The sequence below is a fragment of the Monodon monoceros genome, unplaced genomic scaffold (assembly GCF_005190385.1).
Source record: "Monodon monoceros isolate NGI ecotype Baffin Bay Population unplaced genomic scaffold, NGI_Narwhal_1 Super_Scaffold_21, whole genome shotgun sequence".
Classification (NCBI taxonomy): domain Eukaryota; kingdom Metazoa; phylum Chordata; class Mammalia; order Artiodactyla; family Monodontidae; genus Monodon; species Monodon monoceros.
In genome coordinates, this window is record NW_021703778.1 from 97,919,848 (window position 1) to 97,941,015 (window position 21,168).

Below are 21,168 nucleotides of genomic sequence, written 5' to 3' on the forward strand. Positions count from 1 at the left end.
TTATGATTGTTCTGGAAAGATTAGCCAAGCATGAGAAGGGCTCTGCCCAACATACGCATAGTTGTCAGGGAGCCTGCACCTCCTAAGAGGACAGCTCAGCATCTCCGTTGGGAGCTTCATCTCTAGCTTCATTCTTCTTTGCTCTTTTCCAGAAATAGATCTTGATTTGTGTTCTCAACACGATTTCAGTAAAGGCTTATTGATGATTCCGTTCATGTAGGACTCGGTGTCAAGCTGACAGCTGCATTCCTGCGGGACATCTCTGCTTCATAATGAATCAGAGAGGCCGGTCTTTCAGCACTGTCTTCCTTGAAGCAAGGAGTCACACTCCTTTTTTCCCTCCTTTTATGGTCCTGAAGTATTTTTAGGCAGAGAATCTCTGGCACAGAGATTTTTCTCCCCTAGTTGCCCTGTATCAGAGTTAGGCTTTTCCTACACCCATGGTTCAAACCTTAAGAAATGAGAGCTTCCTGCCATCAGTTCCATTCAAGCATCTCCTTCTGTCTGCTTCTCTTCCAATGGCACGTTAGCTCCTTGACTTCATTCTGGTTTTCGGAGCTCATCTCCTTCATGTTACCCTCTCTTTTGTTTTTTTTTAAGATTCTCAACACAAGAAGGATTTTAAATTCAAGTTTATGACCATGGAATAAAACATTCTGGCCTCCAGGAAGTGTGTTAGGACATTGCAACTGGCTAAAAGGAGCAGTGAAACAAAGCAACAGAAAAGTCCTCCAGACAACTTGGACATGAAGTGGGCGGGGAGAGCAGGTGTGGGAGGGTCGGGAGGGGTGGAAAGTAAGAAGTGACTCATCATAGCTGGTGACCATGTAAATACCTTTCTAAGATGCCAGCTTGGCTTGTCCCTTATTTGAGCATTCTACCCCAGTCTCCTCAGCCCTGGGACAAACCCTGACACTGAGGTCTTTACTACTGCAGAAAGAGCCTTCTCTTGTGACAGCAGAAGAATCAGGTGGCCTTCCAGGCAGCTGGCGGGATCCTGTTCCAAGGGGACTCTTCCATTCCATTCCTTTCTTGGCTTAGCCTCGTGGAGCATGGCTCAGTCCTGTGTTGTGGCCTCTGCGGGAAGCCAAAAAAGCTCAGAGTACCCTGGAGAGTCCTCATAACATTCCTTCTACTCGGCACCACTTCCAGCCTGTGAGCACATTTTACCCTCCAAAAGCTCATTCCTTATCTCCGCAAGTCCCCCAGTTTCCATGCACAGGGAGGCGAGCAGCTGATGGCTGAGAGGCATCATGGTACCAGGGGGCTGCCAGCATAGCAGAGCTGGATGAAAAGTCACCCGTGAGTCACATTGTCCTGTGCACTTGGCAATGTGGTTGCATTTCATTGGCGTCACAATGTTGGAGGTTTAAATAACTCTTAGTGCAGCAGTGTTCAGTCCAGCTACCTTCTTTTTAACTTGAAAGGAACTGAAATTAAAGTGACCTAGTCTCCGTGTCAGGCCAAGATAAGGCTTCATCCCCCAGGAGATCGGAGCTTCCTTGGGACATTGTGTGGACAGGGCATTGGGCATCTTAACTGTGAAGCTGCACGGGAAGGAAGAACATGTGGGAACATGCAGTTCTGCCGTCCACGATCCAAAGAGCTCCTGGGGAAGAACTCTAGAGATGCCTTGATTTCTCTGGGCCTCCAGACTCCTCCTTAGTATAAATGTACTTTTACCTTACTTGGTGCAGGCTCTCTTCCTTAAATACACTCTCCACTGTGCTTCCCCTCACTGGGGAATAGTGTTCCCCAGCAGAGAGATTTGTGGCTCTGTTTTTCAACAGTGGGAAGGCTCTGAGTTGTCTGGCCAGCTCTCACCTGTACCAGGTGTTAGGTGATGGAGCAGACGGCAGACAGGGGTCTGAAATAGCGTGTCAGGACCTGGGTGGTGGCACAGGGTTTGGGGGGACTCAGTGGGAAGGTTGAGACGGGGAGGTAGTGTGTCCTTTGTGCCTCAGTGAATGGGGTTGAGTGGGGCTATTCATCTGATCTTCTCTGTATGCTGGAGAATCTGGAGAACAGGAGAAGAGACTCCCGGAAGGAGCACTATTTAGGCTCCTATGTTCTGGGAGGACGCTGGGCTCTGAGTCACCGGCAGTGATGGGCTTCCCGCCCCACGTTTCCTGTCAGGCTGCGCGAGACCGTGACAGCTATGACTGCACGACCCGGGGCCCTAGGTCAGCCGCAGGTGTGTGTTCATACCCTCAGCAAACTGTCCTTACGAGGAAGATGGCAGGTGCCCCTGTGAATCTTGTACCCGCGCGACAGGACGGGGGCGTGACTGAACCTTGCTGGGTTGGCGGTCAAGTCCGAGCATCGGCCGCAGTCATTGACCTGGCCTGGCTCAGATGGAATCAAACTGTGGTCTCTGAGCAAACTATGTGAATGAGCAGAATGGGATCTCGGTCAGAGCTTGCTTTCCTCTCCTTCAGCGGGGGATCCAAATCAAACTGGAGGCCTGGGAAGTACTGAGGGCTCTGAATCACAGCATCGCACCTATTCCCTTAATCTGGAAGGGGTAGCGCGTAAGATAGAACATGGCTTCCAAGTCACCTAGATCTGGCCTTGACTCCCATCTACCCTCTGTGGAACCTTGAACACAATTCTTAATCTAGTTGCAGCTCATTTGAAGTCTGTCATAAAAGATGCTGTAAGGGCCGACCCCTGCCTGCCCTTCCATGGTATCACTGGCCACCAGCTTACGCTTGCCTTGAGCTCTAGCATACGAAATACGTATCATCTTTGAACATGTTATCTTTTCTCATCGCTAAACCTGTACCCTTTTAACCCTCCACGTACCGTCATCAGCGAACTCCTCCGCATCTTTCAGACAAATGTCAAGCGCCCCTCACCGGAAGAAGGCCCTTCCCCTTCCCTCCAGCAGGGCCCTGTTCACGATTCCGTTACAGTCACCACTCACTCGATGGGGAGCTCCTGGATCACATGCCCCCAGCCTTTTCTGTACCTCTGCACCCCACACAGTGTGTAGCATGTAGTAAGTTGGAGCATTGCTTGCTGAAGGGATACGTAAATGTGGTCATAGGTTCATACAGAGTGAAATCCATGCCATTTTAACCTCCATCCTCTTCATAGATTTCCTCCTCATTGTGTAATCATTTTCGATCATAACACAACCCCTATAAACACTTAAGGAGAGACATTCATTGATTGGAACGTCGAAGTCAAATTTCTGTGAACTTGATTTCACATCATTTCCCCGTGGTCTTGACATTGCAAGGCCATTCCCCAAGGATTGTCGGGTAATGCGATTTAATATTTACTCTGGCACAGCAAGACCGTCTATTTAGATGTCATGTCTGCACGTCAGTTTATAACACTCAGTTCCTTTCAGGGAAGGGTGAATTAATAATGTTAAAGCAAGCCTTATTATGTGAAGCCATTTATTTTATGGCTACTTTTAATGACTCTACCATAAGTTTTGAATGATTGAGCTCGTCTCAAATTTTGCCTCCTTTGTTACATAAAGGCAGACAGCTATCACTGTTCTCAGTTGGAGGAAATTTTTCCTCAGTGTATAAAAACATCCAATTCAATTCAGTCAACATTTATCAAATATCTACTGTATGTTAAGATCTGTGTTCTCGGCCAAACGTGACTTCCCCTTATAAACTGCCCACTGCTCTCTCTGCTGTGAGTGGAAAGCATCCCTGTAGACGGGATCCTCTTGAGCATTTTAACCTCAGCGGCCCCGCCCAAAACAAGAGGGCAGCGGGGCTCACAGCATCCCTCTGTGAAATCGCAAGCACCGAAGTAGTGCTCTTTGCGCCTGTCCCCTTGCTGGCTCTGTCCATTTCCTCACCAAGTTCTCAGTTGGGGAAAGAGAGGGTATGAAGGAAAGGAGGGAAGGGGAAAGAAGAAAACATGGACCTTGAGATTCAATCATCCCAAGACAGCACCACCTCCTGCAGTTTCATTTTAAATGGAATCTACAAAGCATTTGTAAAATTTAACTCGACAGTTTCCCAAGACTTGATTGTTCAAAGTGGACCAGATAGAGAGGCAGTCAAGGAGAACCCTGGGCTTTGAAGTGGAGGAAACCTGGCTTTGAATCCTGGCTCAGCCATATGCTGTTCAGTCTTCCTGTCTCTTTTTGTAAAACACGAGAGTGAAGAAGTATGTCCCGAAGGATTGTTATGAGGATTAAATGAGACCAGGAAGATGACCTAAGAGAGTGTTTCCTTATCCATGAAATGGCAGGAGTGCGGCCTACCTGAAGGTGATCATGTAGGGAGGGATTGATGAGAAAGACGGAGGAAAGAGCCCAGCACAGTGACCCCTGCTCACGAAATGCACCTTCCCTAACGAGCCGGACAGGCCTGCTCCCCTAGCGTGCTGGAAATGGCAGAGGATCTGTCATTGGCTTCCCACCCAGCAGAGGCTCTGCAGCCAGCCCTGGGGCCAGCCAGGCTCCTTGCAGTATCCTGCAGTGTGCAATTTTTTTAAGGCCATTCTAAGACCTCCCATTCGAGATCAGAAATGCAGAAGGGGACTATACTGGTGGAGAAGTGAACCTAAAGGTGATTTCTCAAGGTTTCTCCTGCGACTTTTACGAAGGAATGGTCTCACCAGCAGTTTATTGATGGTTGACCCCAGCATCCATGAATGGGGCCCATCTTCCCATATCTCTTTTTCCTCTGAATCTTATTTGATTTTTTCCTCTCTTTTGGAAAGGTACTTTTTTGTCCTCTGTGAATGTAGGTGGCTTCAATATGTCAAATGCAGCAAATTTCACTCTAATAATAAACACGAATTAGGACCTACTCTGTGCCAGGTATCGTGCTAGATTTCTGATACCATAGCTAAAACTCATCCATCTCTATGCCTTTGTTTCTTTTCAATCCGTCATTCACGTTGCTGCTGGAACAATTGTACTAAGATGCAACCCTTGTGTTATCCCTCACTTAAAAGTCTCAACGGATTCCCATTACCTATGCTAGCTTTTTCCAAGAGGTGTTCCAAACAATAATTCTATGGGAAAAAAAATTTTTTAAGTAAAATGCTACGTTAAACAGAGTTGAATAGGTTGTTTTGTTTCTTTTTGCTATTCTCGTAAGAGTCCATTTTATACTATCCTAATGTTCCCTTTGACTCCTGGAAGAAGATACTGTCCAAAGTCCTCTTTTCCCACAGAATGTCTGTGAACAGTGCGAGTTTGAGAAACGTGCACCTACAGGATGAAGTCAGAGTCCTTGTTGTTCAGGTCCCTTTCTGGACTTCACCACCCCCTTGCCACACTATACCCATCTTATTAGAATGTCCACCCCTTCTGCATTCCCCGTCTCTCCTCTTTCTCCTAGCCAAGCTCACATAAAGTGGCAATTGGTATAAAATCATCACGAACTCCCCAGGCAGAGTGAGTTGTTCTCTCTTCCAAATTCCAGTTGCACCTTGAATATAAACCATATCACCTTGTTGTCATTAGTGGTTTGTATGTATGACTCCTGAAGTTTATACTTTAGAACCCAGAGCCATTTTTTTCACAAAATGATAACATATATTTTCCACTTCTTCTTTATAACAGCATTCAAACACATAAACATTAATACAATCAATACTTAACTGTACTGATAGTTACCATTCAAGAAATTATGTTCAAATGACAAATGGGCTGTGGAATTACACTTGTCTTTGGATTCTCTTCCATTGCTTACTAGCTACAGGGCTTTGAGCAAATTACTCCAACTCTGCAAGCCTCAGTTTTATCACCTATAAAGTAGGAGAAATAAAAACAGCAGGGCCATTGAGAGGTTTAGATAAAATGTTTTTAAAGTGTCATGTCTAATACACATCACTGTGTAGGTCTTTGGTAAATTCACATGTTGGTGTTGTCATCGTAAAGCACTTGGCAAAATACTTCTCTCAAAGTGGGCACTAAACGAATAGTAGTTCCAGTTCCCTTTCGTGTCCTTCTAGAAGTTTTAAATCAATCTGGAGAGCAGCAGCTTATCATCTAAACTAAATACATATTTGTGTGACAATTATGATGTGGTCACAACCATTTCCTTATAAACTCTCAGTGGAGACAAGGGGTAATGATCATTATTACCCTTCAACACATTATTAGGCCAAGTAACCTGTTCCTTCTTGGAATCCACTCATGATCTAACGTAGGGGAGGTTGATGCAGATAAACAGATAACTTGATGCCCACGGACCAATAAAACAAAAACAAATTATTTGCAACCTAGGCAGAGCATTGTGCGAAATGTAAAGACAAACAAATCTCAGTCTTGCCCTTGGAGACAGGGGACAGGAAGTGTACCAGCAAAGGATTCATATTGCAGAAGATGGGAAAGAGTCTTCAGAGAGTGGAAGGGAGGTGCCATGAGATCAGAGAAAATGCACAGGTGGATCTGCAAAACGCTTGATGGATAAGATGAAAAGATACAGAGATGAAGTAGGGGCATTCCAAGCAGGAAGTGGAATGTCAGTAAAGGCCCTGAGGGAGGGAACACTTGATATGACACAGAGACGTAGTCCAGTTTGGTTAAAGCATGTGGTATACAAGAACTTTAGAAGTGAGAATTGTGTTCTGTGGGAATTGGGGAGTTATTGAAAGGGAGTGACTGAAATAGCCCCATCGTATAGGAAGGTTCCATTTCTAGCAGTAGAGTAAATACATCTGGGGCCATGTTCAAGTGAAGACAGAGAGGGGAGCATTAGTTCATGGCTTAAGTCAAAAGGAGCTCACCCACCTGTGGTCAGCCAAATCCAGCTTCTCTATCTCGGGATGCTCTCACTTCTTTAAGCTGTGTCATCGTTGTTTAGTAGAGTTGGCTTTAGTGTCGGTTTGTCTGTATGTTTTAGTTTTTGTTGTTATTGCTTCTGTCTTTCTTTTGAATTACAAGCAGCCCCTGTAGTGCCAGCCATAGAACTTTGGGAGTTGATGCCATTTTTTAAAAGCAAAGACACCGTCGTCTGTAAACAGTAATGATCCATTTATTTCAGAGACTCTAAAAAAAACAAATCCTAGTATTTATTTTATTTTTGGCAAAGTCATATTTAAATCAATGAAAAGTGATAAAACAAGTGAAATGACCATAGTCGCTGATCACTGGGGAATATGTGCTGTTTTAACTATGAGCTCTTGGTAACCAGTGTAATTATTCATATTTAACAGCTGTAGCGTGTAATATTTTTATTTTGCTGCATTGCCTATGGTTAGAGAGCAGGCTAGAGATGAAAACTTTGCTGTATTTTAAATCCATCTACTGGCTTGAGTGTCTATAGAACTCTGGATATTTTTGAAATGAAAATCAAATATCCATTGTTTTATAGAATAAGTGCATTTTTGACCACTTGCCTATTAAGAATCCTAAAATATCAAATTCTATTTTCCCACTGACTTTTGTTATAAAATCAGAAATAAGTTCCTCTGGAAATGTTCATTTTGAGAAATAAGTCATATTTAACAATCCAGCCGGTGTTTCAACATATATTTAAAATAAGAATGTTCCTGCAATATATTAACATTGCTCAAAATGATCCTTAAATGTGTGCAAAATAACTAATTTTGCTTTTATGAAGATTTCAAGGAAAGAAATAGGAGCTGAAATGAAAAAAGTATATATATATTTGAAGGAAAAAAATTACTCAGCTATATATATTTGTTCCTTCAATTTATGTTTGTTAAGTAATTGATAATTCTCTGTATTAGGAATCCAAAATTAATTGTCATCTGGCCCATGCCCTTCATCCTCTTATAACCTGGCAAAAGGAAAGTATCATTTAAACAAGCACGTTTACATTGTGATGTGCTAAGTACTCAATAGAGGGATGAGACTGTGCTGGGGAAATACAGCAGGAGAGACTAGCTCCGCCTTCACAGAGAAGGTGGCACCTGAGCAGGGTATTAAAGGGTGAGTAGGAGTTTGGGGCCATCGGAAGAGCACAGTCTCTGGAGTTGGACTTCCTGGTTTAAATCTTGGCTCTTTCGCTACTTCTTAAATGACCTTGGACAAATTACTTGTTTCTCTGTACCTTCATTTTCTCCTCCGTAAAACTGGGATAATATTTGTAGCTACATCCGAGGCCGTTATGAAGAGTTAGTGTATGTAAGGAACTCAGGGCACTGCCTTACACATGGGAAGAACTTAGTGCATGAGCTCCTGTTGTTCCATCATTAAGAATGAGAGTAAAGTTGGCACAGCAGAGGGAACAGGGTGCTACATTTTTATTCTGTAAAAATGCAAAATGCCACCTAGCTAATGGCTTCTACAAATGAGCAATTTAACACAAGATGTAGAGAAGAAATGGAAATAGGGTAGAACCATACAGAGGCCCTGATTGATGAGAAGGGGACAGAGTTACCAGTCCACTTCCTGAGTCCCTTTGTGACAGGCACCTCAGGTTATCACCAAGTGGGCACCTGGTGCACAAGCAACTCCTTTTTCCATACTAGACAGTAAGTTTCGTGAAACTGTGGCAATGGAAGAATGAAACCCATTGACTGTAACACTCAACTGAGGAGGCCATAAAAAACTAATACAACAATTACTGCAGGGGACTAGCTCCCGACCTGCTCCAAGAGTCTGTTTCCTCTGCTGATTTCTGTGAAAGATACTTAAATGATTTTTTTTTAGTTATTTCTGAGATATACATTTAAAGTAATAACTAGAATTATGACTTATAACATTATACCAGAACATATAAGATTTTTAGAAATTTCATGTAATGTCTGAAGCATTTATATTAACATATTTCCATACAAATAACCCAAAGAAAGTTTAGTATTAGTTGTTTCTTTGTTTGTTTGTTTTTTATACTGCAGGTCCTTGTTAGTCATCAATTTTATACACATCAGTGTATACATGTCAGTCCCACTCACCCAATTCAACATACCACCATCCCCACCCCACCACGGTTTTCCACCCTTGGTGTCCATACGTTTGTTCTCTACATCTGTGTCTCAGCTTCTGCCCTGCAAACCGGTTCATCTGTACCATTTTTCTAGGTTCCACATACATGCATTAATATACGATATTTGTTTTTCTCTTTCTGACTTACTTCACTCTGTATGACAGTCTCTAGGTCCATCCACGTCTCAACAAATGACTCAATTTCATTCCTTCTATGGCTGAGTAATATTCCATTGTATATATGTACCACATCTTCTTTATCCATTCGCCTGTCAATGGGCATTTAGGTTGCTTCCATGACCTGGCTATTGTAAATAGTAATGCAATGAACATTGGTGTGCATGTGTCTTTTTGAATTATGGTTTTCTCTGGGTATATGCCCAGTAGTGGGATTGCTGGATCATATGGTAATTCTACTTTTAGTTTTTTAAGGAACCTCCATACTGTTCTCCATAGTGGCTGTATCAATTTACATTCCCACCAACAGTGCAAGAGGGTTCCCTTTTCTCCACACCCTCTCCAGCATTTGTTGTTAGTAGATTTTCTGATGATGCCCATTCTAACTGGTGCGAGGTGATACCTCATTGTAGTTTTGATTTGCATTTCTCTAATAATTAGTGATGGTGAGCAGCTTTTCGTGTGCTTCTTGGCCATCTGGATGTCTTCTTTGGAGAAATGTCTCTTTAGGTCTTCTGCCCGTTTTTGGATTGGGTTATTTGTTTCTTTAATATTGAGCTGCATGAGCTGTTTATATATTTTGGAGATTAATCCTTTATCCGTTGATTTGTTTGCAAATATTTTCTCCCATTCTGAGGGTTCTCTTTTCGTTTTGTTTATGGTTTCCTTTGCTCTGCAAAAGCGTTGAAGTTTCATTTGGTCCCATTTGTTTATTTTTGTTTTTATTTCCATTACTCTAGGAGGTGGATCAAAAAAGATCTTGCTGTAATTTATGTCAAAGGGTGTTCTTCCTATGTTTTCCTCTAAGAGTTTTGTAGTGTCTGGTCTTACATTTAGGTCTCTAATCCATTTTGGGTTGATTTTTGTGTACGGTGTTAGGGAGTGTTCTAATTTCATTCTTTTACATGTAGCTGTCAAGTTTTCCCAGCACCACTTACTGAAGAGACTGTCTTTTCTCCATTATATATCTTTCCCTCCTTTTTCATAGATTAGTTGACCGTAGGTGCGTGGGTTTATCTCTGGGCTTTCTATCTTGTTCCATTGATCTATATTCCTGTTTTTGTGCCAGTACCATATTGTCTTGATTACTGTAGCTTTGTAGTATAGTCTAAAATCAGGGAGTCTTATTCCTCCAGCTCCATTTTTTTCCCTCAAGACTGCTTTGGCTATTCGGGGTCTTTTGTGTCTCCATACAAAATTTAAGATGATTTGTTCTAGTTCCAGAAAAAATGACATTGGTAATTTGATACCGATTGCATTGAATCTGTAGATTGCTTTGGGTAGTATAGTCATTTTCACAATATTGATTCTTCCAATCTAAGAACATGGTATATCTCTCCATCTGTTGGTATCATCTTAGATTTGTTTCATCAGTGCCTTATAGCGTTCTGCATACAGGGTTTTGTCTCCTTAGGTAGGTTTATTCCTAGGTATTTTATTCTTTTTGTTACAGTGGTAAATGGGAGTGTTTCCATAATTTCTCCTTCAGATTTTTCATCATTAGTGTATAGGAATGCAAGAGATTTCTGTGCATTAATTTTGTATCATGCAACGTTACCAAATTCATTGGTTAGCTCTAGTAGTCTTCTGGTGGCATTTTTAGGATTTTCTATGTATAGTATCACGTCATCTGCAGACAGTGACAGTTTTGCTTCTTCTTTTCCAATTTGTATTCCTTTTATTTCTTTTTTTTTTTTTTTTTTTTTTGCGGTATGCAGGCCTCTCACCACTGTGACCTCTCCCACCGCGGAGCACAGGCTCCAGACGCAGAGGCCTAGCGGCCATGGCCCACGGGCCCAGCCGCTCAGTGGCACGTGGGATCCTCCCCGATCGGGGCACGAACCTGCGCCCCCTGCATCGGCAGGCGGACTCTCAACCGCTGCGCCACCAGGGAAACCCTATTCCTTTTATTTCTTTTTCTACTCTGATTGCTATGGCTAGGACTTCCATAACTATTTTGAATAATAGTGGTGAGAGTGGACATCCTTGTCTCGTTCCTGATCTTAGAGGAAATGCTTTCAGTTTTTCACCATTGAAAATAATGTTTGCTATGGGTTTGTCATATATGGCCTTTATTATGTTGAGGTAGGTTACCTCTATGCCCACTTTCTGCAGAGTTTTTATCATAAATGGGTGTTGAATTTTGTCAAAAGCTCTTTCTGCATCTGTTGAGATGATCATATGGTTTTTCTTCTTCAATTTGTTAATATGGTGTATCACACTGATTGATTTGCATATATTGAAGAATCCTTGCATGCCTGGGATAAATCCCACTTGATCGTGGTGTATGATCCTTTTAATGTGTTGTTGGATTCTGTTTGCTAGTATTTTCTTGAGGAATTTTGCATCTATATTCATCAGTGATATTGGTCTGTAATTTTCTTTTTCTGTAGCATCTTTGTCTGGTTTTGGTATCAGGGTGATGTTGGCCCCATGGAATGAGTTTGGGAGTGTTCCTTCCTCTGCAATTTTTTGGAGGAGTTTGAGAAGGATGGGTGTTAGCTCTTCTCTAAATGTTTGGTAGAATTCACCTGTGAAGCCATCTTGTCCTGGACTTTTGTTTGTTGGAAGTTTTTTTGGGGGGGGTATGCGGGCTTCTCACTGCTGTGGCCTCTCCTGTTGTGGAGCAGAGGCTCCAGATGCTCAGGCTCAGCGGCCATGGCTTATGGGCCTAGCTGCTCCACAGCATGTGGGATCTTCCTGGACTGGGGCACGAACCCGTGTCCCCTGCATCGGCAGGCGGACTCTCAACCACTGCGCCACCAGGGATGCCCTGTTGGAAGATTTTTAATCACTGTTTCAATTTCATTACTTGTGATTGGTTTGTTCATATTTTCTGTTTCTTCCTGGTTCAGTCTTGGAAGGTTATACCTTTCGAAGAATTTGTCCATTTCTTCCAGGTTGTGCATTTTATTGGCATAGAGTTGCTTGTAGTAGTCTCTTAGGAAGCTTTGTATTTCTGCGGTGTCTGTTGTAACTTCTCCGTTTTCATTTCTAATTTTATTGATTTGAGGCCTCTCCCTCTTTTTCTTGATGAGTCTGGCTAAAAGCTACCAGCTTTTAGTTTTATTGATCTTTGCTATTGTTTTCTTTATTTCTGTTTCATTTATTTCTGCTCTGATCTTTGTGATTTCTTTCCTTCTGCTAACTTTGGGTTTTGTTTGTTCTTATTTCTCTAGTTCCTTTAGGTGTAAGGTTAGATTGTTTACTTGAGAATTTTCTTGTTTCTTGAGGTAGCCTTGTATAGCTATAAACTTCCCTCTTAGAACTGCTTTTGCTGCATCCCATAGGTTTTGAATTGTCGTGTTTTCATTGTCATTTGTTTCTAGGTATTTTTTGATTTCTCTTTGATTTCTTCAGTGATCTCTTGGTTGTTTAGTAACGTATTGTTTAGCCTCCATGTGTTTGTGTTTTTTACGTTTTTTTCCCTGTAATTCACTTCTAATCTCATAGCGTTGTGGTCAGAAAAGATGCTTGATATGATGATTTCAATTTTCTTAAATTTACTGAGGCTTGATTTGTGACCCAAGATGTGATCTATCCTGGAGAATGTTCCATGTGCACTTGAGAAGGAAGTGTAATCTGCTGTTATTGGATGGAATGTCCTGTAAATATCAGTCACATCTATCTGGTCTACTGTGTCATTTAACACTTGTGTTTCCTTATTAATTTTCTGTTTGTATGATCTGTCCATTGGTGTAAGTGAGGTGTTAAAGTCCCCCACTATTATTGTGTTACTGTTGATTTCCTCTTTTATAGCTGTTAGCAGTTGCCTTATGTATTGAGGTGCTCCTATGTTGGGTGCATATATATTTATAATTGTTATATCTTCTTCTTGGATTGATCCCTTGATCATTATGTAGTGTCCTTCCTTGTCTCTTGTAATTCTTTATTTTAAAGTCTATTTTATCTGATATGAGTATAGCTACTCCAGCTTTCTTTTGATTTCCGTTTGCATGGAATATCTTTTTCCATCCCCTCACTTTCAGTCTTGATGTGTCCCTAGGTCTGAAGTGGGTCTCTTGTAGACAGCATATATATGGGTCTTGTTTTGTATCCATTCAGCAAGCCTGTGTCTTTTGGTTGGAGCATTTAATCCATTAACATTTAAGGTAATTATCTATATGTATGTTCCTATTACCATTTTCTTAATTGTTTTGGGTTTGTTTTTGTGGATCCTTTTCTTGTCTTGTGTTTCTCATGTAGAGAAGTTCTTTTAGCATTTGTTGTAGAGCTGGTTTGGTGGTGCTGAATTCTCTTAGCTTTTGCTTGTCTGTAAAGCTTTTGATTTCTCCAACGAATCTGAATGAGATCCTTGCCAGGTAGAGTGATCTTGGTGTAGGTTCTTCCGTTTCATCACTTTAAGTATATCATGCCACTCCCTTCTGGCTTGTAGAGTTTCTGCTGAGAAATCAGCTGTTAACCTTATGGGAGTTCCCTTGTATGTTATTTGTCATTTTTCCCTTGCTGCTTTCAATAATTTTTCTTTGTCTTTAATTTTTGCCAGTGTGATTACTATGTGTCTCGGTGTGTTTCTCCTTGGGTTTATCCTGTATGGGACTCAGTGCACTTCCTGTACTTGGGTGGCTATTTCCTTTCCCATGTTAGGGACGTTTTCAACTATAGTCTCTTCAAATATTTTCTCGGGTCCTTTCTCTCTCTCTTCTCCTTCTGGCACTCCTATATTGCAAATATTGTTGTGTTTAATGTTGTCCCAGAGGTCTCTTAGGCTGTCTTCATTTCTTTTCATTCTTTTTTCTTTATTCTATTCTGCAGCAGTGAATTCCACCATTCTGTCTTCCAGGTCACTTATCCATTCTTCTGCCTCAGTTATTCTGCTATTGATTCCTTCTAGTGTAGTTTTCATTTCAGTTATTGTATTGTTCATCTCTGTTTGTTTGTTCTCTAATTCTTCTAGGTCTTTGTTCAACATTTCTTGCATCTTCTCGATCTTTGCCTCCATTCTTTTTCCGAGGTCCTGGATCATCTTCACTATCATTATTCTGAATTCTTTTTCTGGAAGGTTGCCTATCTCCACTTCATTTAGTTGTTTTTCTGGGGTTTTATCTTGTTCCTTCATCTGGTACATAGCCTTCTGCCTTTTCATCTTGTCTATCTTTCTGTGAATGTGGGTTTTGTTCCACAGGCTGCAGGATTGTAGTTCTTGCTTCTGCTGTATGCCCTCTGGTGGATGAGGCTATCTAAGAGGCTTGTGTAAGTTTCCTGATGGGAGGGATTGGTGGTGGGTAGAGCTGACTGTTGCTTTGGTGGGCAGAGCTCAGGAAAGCTTTAATCTGCTTGACTGTTGATGGGTGGGGCTGGGTTCCCTCCCTGTTGGTTGTTTGGCCTGCAGCAACCCAACAGTGGAGCCTACCTGGGCTCTGTGGTGGGGCTAATGGCAGACTCTGGGAGGGCTCATGCCAGGGAGTACTTCCCAGAACTTCTGCTGCCAGTGTCCTTGTCCCCACGGTGAGCCACAGCCACACAGCCACCCCCCGCCTCTGCAGTAGACCCTCCAACGCTAGCAGGTGGGTCTGGTTCAGTCTCCCCTGGGGTCACTCCTCCTTCCCCTGGGTCCTGATGCACACACTACTTTGTGTGTGCCCTCCAAGAGTGGGGTCTCTGTTTCCCCCTGTCCTGTCAAAGTCCTGCAATCAGTTCACACTAGGCTTGAAAGTCTGATTCTCTAGGAATTCCTCCTCCCGTTGCCGGACCCCCAGGTTGGGAATCCTGACGTGGGGCTCACAACCTTCACTCCAGTGGGTGGACTTCTCTGGTATAAGTGTTCTCCAGTCTGTGAGTCACCCACGCAGCAATTATGGGACTTGATCTTGCTGTGATTGCGCCCCTCCTACTGTCTCATTGTGGCTTCTCCTTTGTCTTTGGATGTGGGGTATCTTTTTTGGTGAGTTCCAGTGTCTTCCTGTCCATGATTGTCCAGCAGCTAGTTGTGATTCTGGTGTTCTCGCAAGAGGGAGTGAGAGCACGTCCTTCTACTGTGCCATCTTGGTTCTGTCTCCATACTTATATGATTTTAACAGATATATTTAAAGCTCTGAGTCAGGGCATTTATATAACATAACCATTAAAATCATGGAGGATACAATTTGCTGAAAATAAGTTATTTGGCCAGTAAAGCGTTAGTTATTAAGGTATCTAAGTCGGGATGAAGAAAGTAGAAAATATAATGGAGAAATATATAAAACCAGAACCAAAGAGTGATTAAATAATCACTAAAGTAGCCAAAACTTGAAATCCATTGATTTTACAGTTAGCAGCAGATAAAGGAAGCAAGGCTTTCTGCAGTCCTGGCTTGGACGGGCACATCATGATTATCCTGGTAATCGGTTCCCTGGCTTACAAATTCTGCACAGGTGACTTGCTTTATACATTGCATTTCTATTTAATCAGACATGCCTACCTTTGTTTCATTTTCTGTGAAATAGGAAATCAAGGAGAAACTGGATTCCAGTCACAAGCGAGATATAGAGGGCATGGGAGTCCCAGAAATCAAGTACGGAGACTCTGTCTGCTTTGTCCAACATATAGCCAGTGGTCTCTGGGTGACCTACAAAGCACAAGATGCCAAGACATCCCGCCTGGGACCTGTGAAAAGAAAGGTGAGGGGTTAGAAAGGCTGGAAGCAACTAGGCAAGGGAAGTGATTGTGAGAATCAGGTGAACATGATGTATGTTTACTTCTTACTATTCTGAAGAGTTATTTCTGTGACAGATTGTGTAGCCTAATGTGGTTACTCTGACCTCATGTTCAGTGGGGAAAAGAAAAGAGCTACATAGATGACAAATCTGTGAGGAGAGGGTAGAATATGTTCCATGTGCTCTAAAACCTGAACTAAATGACTTTTGGTGGTATGCTGTTTTGGGAGTCTCCACATCATTGCGCCTTTCATTTAAGTGGATACTTGAGTCATTATGCAGTTTTCATAATATGCAGACTAAATAGAATCTCTACAAAGAAAAAGGCAGATAGCATGATAACAAGCGCACAGGAACCAACGTGCAGAAATAGGAGATACCGTGGAATGATACTGTATTCCCAGAGAATGAATGCAGATCTGAGTGGTCTGTCACAGCCTGCTACAGTGGGAAATCTGGCTTGGATACATACAACATCTTTTTTCCAGAAAGTCAATTGCCATAATAGGGTTTCTTTTGATAGGAACCAGAAAATAGATGCTCCAGGCATGATAATTTTTTTTTTTTTGAAAACCCTTAACAAAACATGGGTTTGGGTAGCCAAGGAGTCCCATAATAAGTTTCTAGGAAGCACCGTACACTGTGTTTTCTATATGTCAGCCTAATGGGAGGTGATGAAAAGTTTCCCAGAATGCTGGTTATTGTAAGAAAGGAGGTTGGGAGGAAACCATAAAGTAATAATTAGCTTATTTTTGTATAAAGTAAAATGTACCAGGAAAATATCCAGAAAGGGAAAATAAAATTACAAAGAGGAGGTAGAAAATAGAATAAGTAAGAGGCCACAAAGACTAACTTGTATGAACCCAGCCCTTCCTCTGCCAACAATTATAAAGGCTGGATTAAACACAGAAACAAACCGTTTGAGGGCTTCCACAAGCGAGGCACCCAGGACATGGGTACTAAAGATCCCAAATAGAATGTAAGTGCACTAAGGTGAGTTCCTCCTTTATCACCACTTTCCCCTCAGCATTTTTCTGAGTTGCAGCACAAGGAGTGGGGTCTTATGTTAGTTTCACCGGGCAGGAGAGACATATTTGTGATAAGGTCAGCCGAGGTTTCTGGGACTTGAGGGGCCACATTCCCCAGTGGAGGAAACTATAGAAACATGAACCTGAAATTCTATATGCAGTTTCCCTTAGCATCTTAAGCTGACTGTGGATAGAGTATGACGCTAAGATAGCGAACAGAAAGTGCCAGCTATGGTGGAGAAGAGCAAAGCAGAGATGTGGACAGTATGACAGTACTAGGAGACATAGTCCATAGTCGAAGTCCCTCAAGCTGGAATGGCCCCTGAAAATACAGTAGGTTTTCAACTGAATCCCCAAAAGGGCTCTAACCCAGGAGTAAGGGCTGCACCCTGGAAATAAGGGCAAATTGAAAATCGATGCCAAAGGCCCATCATCTACCCTAACAGCCAATGAGAAGAAAATTAAATCCTCTAAAGAGTATGATAATATCACCTAGAGTTTCCACAATTTTTCATACCTACTAAGATAAGAGTGACATTTAAGAAAGTAGAATTTGTGGATCTTGGCTGTAATTCTGTGTGGGTGGGGACACAGTTGAAGGACCCTGTCAACTAGGAGAGATCCCAGTTTACGGTGTTGATTTATTGTGCCTACCCCTGACTTTTTCATCTGGCCATACTCCAGAGGTCCATTTAATTGCTGAAGTGTGCATGTGAATTTGGGAGATGCTTCCAGAAACTCTCTCTAAATGGTGCCATAACGCTCAGCCCTTGATAGGGCTGCCCAGCTCCATTTCGCGAGGAGCCAGTTAAGTTCCCCTCTATAGATACAAAGAATGTCCAATCTGTGTTAAGCATTTTATGAAACAAAATGGGAATTTAGAAAAACCAATTGGAAACAGACACAGTGAAAAACCTGACGAATGATACTTCACCTTAAAGGAAGTACCTTCTTTCCATCTTGGGCTTCTGCTCTCGGGTTATGGAATTCCTCCGAGAGAAAAAGGACCTTAGGAAGGACCTGAGCTGCAGCGATCAATAGGATACATAATAACAACATTCTAACAGCTGCATTTCCCCCATTTCTCATTACTTTCTTGTTTGGTTGGCTGGTTTGAATGTGTTATCTGAACAAGCAAAACCTAAGGTCTTTAGGGACTGACCCAAAAGCTGGGACTGAGGCCAGAGGTCTTTTTTCGAAAATGAACATAAACTTGTACAAGCCAGCATTCTACTTCCTGTGTGAATTCATTAAATCAGGGTATGCTTTCAGAAGAATGAAAATAAGGAAGAGATTTTCACGTGGAAAGGAAAATAAGTTGTTTCTTTGTGCTAAAAATGAGATAACAAAAATGAGATAACAAAAAAAGGATATTTTTTGGAGCCACATATTTAATTGTCATAGAGACCGACTGACCCCCATCCCCCTTCCCCAGGATCTACAGATGGCCTCCCCTCACTTACTCACCATCCAGAGGAAACCATGCCAGGAACTTGAATCAGGATTTGACCCTGACTTGAACCAGAGTCAAACCATCCCAGTTAATAACAGTATATATTTGGCCCTTCTAGAGAAAAAAACGGCTGACCTCCACGCCAAAAGATGCCAGCCCCACCCAAAAATTCTATCATGATGTCACTGGTGAGCAATAAGTATACTAGCTTCCAGACAACTGATCTGAGATCAGTAATATATTTCCCCTTATAACAAATATGCATCGAGTACCTTTTATATTCTAGGAAACATGCTAAATGACTTACATGTAAATCATCGAATCCTCTAAACAACCCTCTAAATAACACCTGCAGATGGCGAAGTCAAAGCAGAGATTTGCCCAAGGTCACACAGCTGGGATGTGGCCTAGCAGGATTAGAACTCAGGTCAGCTGATACCCAAGCCCAGGCTTTCAAACCCCCTCTCTAGCCTCCATGAGAAGCAAACTACCACCTCGAGCTGCTTCCCCAGTTCTACAGTCAGCTAACTCAGTGTAGCTGTCATTCAGGAGAGAAAGCCATGCCTGATCCCAGTAGAGGGTTTTATTTTAACTTGTCTTTCTTCTTTCTTGGTTTATCTCTGGAGGAAAAGGCTCTGAACAAAGTGATTTTTCTCATCTCCAAGGATAAGGTCTTGTGTTCATTTTAAGAGAAAAATCTATCATAAAATATGTTTTCACCCTTTCAAATTGGCCATCTAGACCCAAGGAATTTATTGTAACTCACATCACAGTGGCACATGAAGTTTCATTTTCATCAAAGCACCGTGTCTCAGGAATGAGTCATAGGTCAGCAATAGGGAGTATGGGGAAAATAACTTTGTTAATGTCCCACTTTCAAAATGGGCCTGTGGGGAACTCGACTGGGGAGAAGTAGTACAAGGCATGAGGGAAATACTGCCAGAAACGTTAACTCTCCAGCTGTGTAACCTGGAACTGGTGTCCTTGGCTCTGGGGTAGGTCATACTCCATCAGGAAGGCCACATGGATGACGGGTTAACACTGCAGAGATGCCAGCATGAGGAGTCCCAGGCTGCCCGGATCATCCGGAACACGACCGCTTTATTCAGCCAGTTTGTAAGGTAGGTGAGCTCCTTCCCTTTCTCTGCTCGTCAGTTTCTATTTTGTGGCCATCCAATCCCACCAACCATCCCCTGTTAATACTATGAATTTTCAGGAAATAAGTATGCACCAGCAAAGAGTTTTGCCAGAAAGAGCTTGGGATTGAAACTTATTTCCCAGTAGGTAAGCTCCTCCCAGCTTCACTCTTGGCCCAACAGATGCCCAAGACGCATTAGTTATTCAGGTTGGTGTCACAAACACCCAAGGTCTTCTCGTGAAAATTAAGTGGAAAGATCTGGAGTGCTTTAAGTCCCGTTTGTATTAGTGCGTGAAGAGGGGAGGAGAGAGGAGCAATGGATCCACACCCTCTGTGCTATTTAGAAAGGCTTTCTACATCATTCAGAATTGCAGCTGTGGTTTGGTTCCAAGGAGATTTACATGGAAGGCTTGGGTTAGCCACCTATGGCTGGGACTTAAATGGGGGAAAGTAACTTAGCCTGCTTGGATCATAATTCCTCCAGCCTCAACAGTGCTGCCCAAACAGAACTCTGTGGATTATGTTCACCAGTTACCACGAGGAATGGATTCTGTTGTAAACAGTGCAGTGTTGCAAGCCATCCTTCTCTCATAGGAAAATCTCTAAAGCCTAGAGGGTTTCAATAGCGTGTGTGAATTTGCATGAAATGAGAAAAAATTTTTGTACTTTTATTTTCCTTCCTGTTGAACTACTGTGATCCAAGGGATGTGTGTTAGTTAGGATACAGGCTAAGTTGCCATTGTGGTTCAGAATAAACTTTTATTTCTTTTTCAAGTAATAATATAGGGGAGGCAGGTGGCTTGGGGAAAACAGACCATGCCACTACTGGGGCTCAGTTTTCTTCTTTGAGATCTCCTACAGGTTCTTAAAGTATGTCCCTGGACCAGCCCAGCAGCATCACCTGGGAACTTGTTAAAAATACAAATTCTTGGGTTTTACCCCCGACAGACCTACTGAATCAGACACCTAGGAGTGGTACCTCAGAAAAACTGAGTTTTAATGGGCCCTCCAGTTAATGCTGATGCTTGCTAAAGTTTACAAACCACTGCCCTGGAGTAAAGGTCTTAACCTTGGCCAGATGTTAGATTCATCTGGGAAGCTTTTAACACGCTGATGCCCAGGTGGCATCTCCAAACAATTGCATCAGAGTCTCTGGGGTGGGATCCAAACACCAGCTTTTTATTAGCACTCCCCAGAAAATTCTTATATTCAGCCACAGTTGAGAACCAACTGTGCTGGTATGTATACTTCATCCATGTGATTAAAAATAGCTTACTAGGGCTTCCCTGGCGGCACAGTGGTTGAGAATCTGCCTGCCAATGCAGCGGACATGGGTTCGAGCCCTGGTCTGGGAAGATCCCACATGCCGTGGAGCAACTGGGCCCGTGAGCCACAATTACTGAGCCTGCACGTCTGGAGCCTGTGCTCCGCAAGAGAGGCCGTGATAGTGAGAGGCCCGCGCACCGCAATGAAGAGTGGCCCCCGCTTGCCACAACTAGAGAAAGCCCTCGCACAGAAACAAAGACCCAACACAGCCATAAATTAATTAATTAATTAATTTTAAAAATAGCTTACTAATACCATGTCTGAGGTCCATCCTGAAAAGATGGGAAGATAGAGGAAGTAGAGTGCAAGCCATTTCTTTTTTAAAAAAATATAACCCAGAATTAGATCACCTTATCTTGCATTCTATTGGCTAACAGTAGTAACATGGCCACATCTAGCTAAAGGAAGGCTGAGAAATATCACCTCTGGTTGGTTGGCTATGTACAACTCAGGGGTCCTGATACTAAATTGAAGGCAAGTAGACAATAGGGGTATTCCTGCTACAG

General features: G+C 42.5%; 1 protein-coding gene across 2 annotated transcripts in view; it reads left to right on the top strand.

Moving 5' to 3' along the window:
- Positions 1-21,168, top strand: part of RYR3 (ryanodine receptor 3) — a 563,985-nt gene that overhangs the window by 274,958 nt on the left and 267,859 nt on the right. For both annotated transcript variants that reach the window (XM_029237020.1, XM_029237021.1), the window contains exons 11-12: positions 15,508-15,681; positions 19,198-19,319. In XM_029237020.1, the coding sequence (XP_029092853.1) occupies positions 15,508-15,681; positions 19,198-19,319 (296 nt within the window). The remainder of the gene's footprint in view (positions 1-15,507; positions 15,682-19,197; positions 19,320-21,168) is intronic.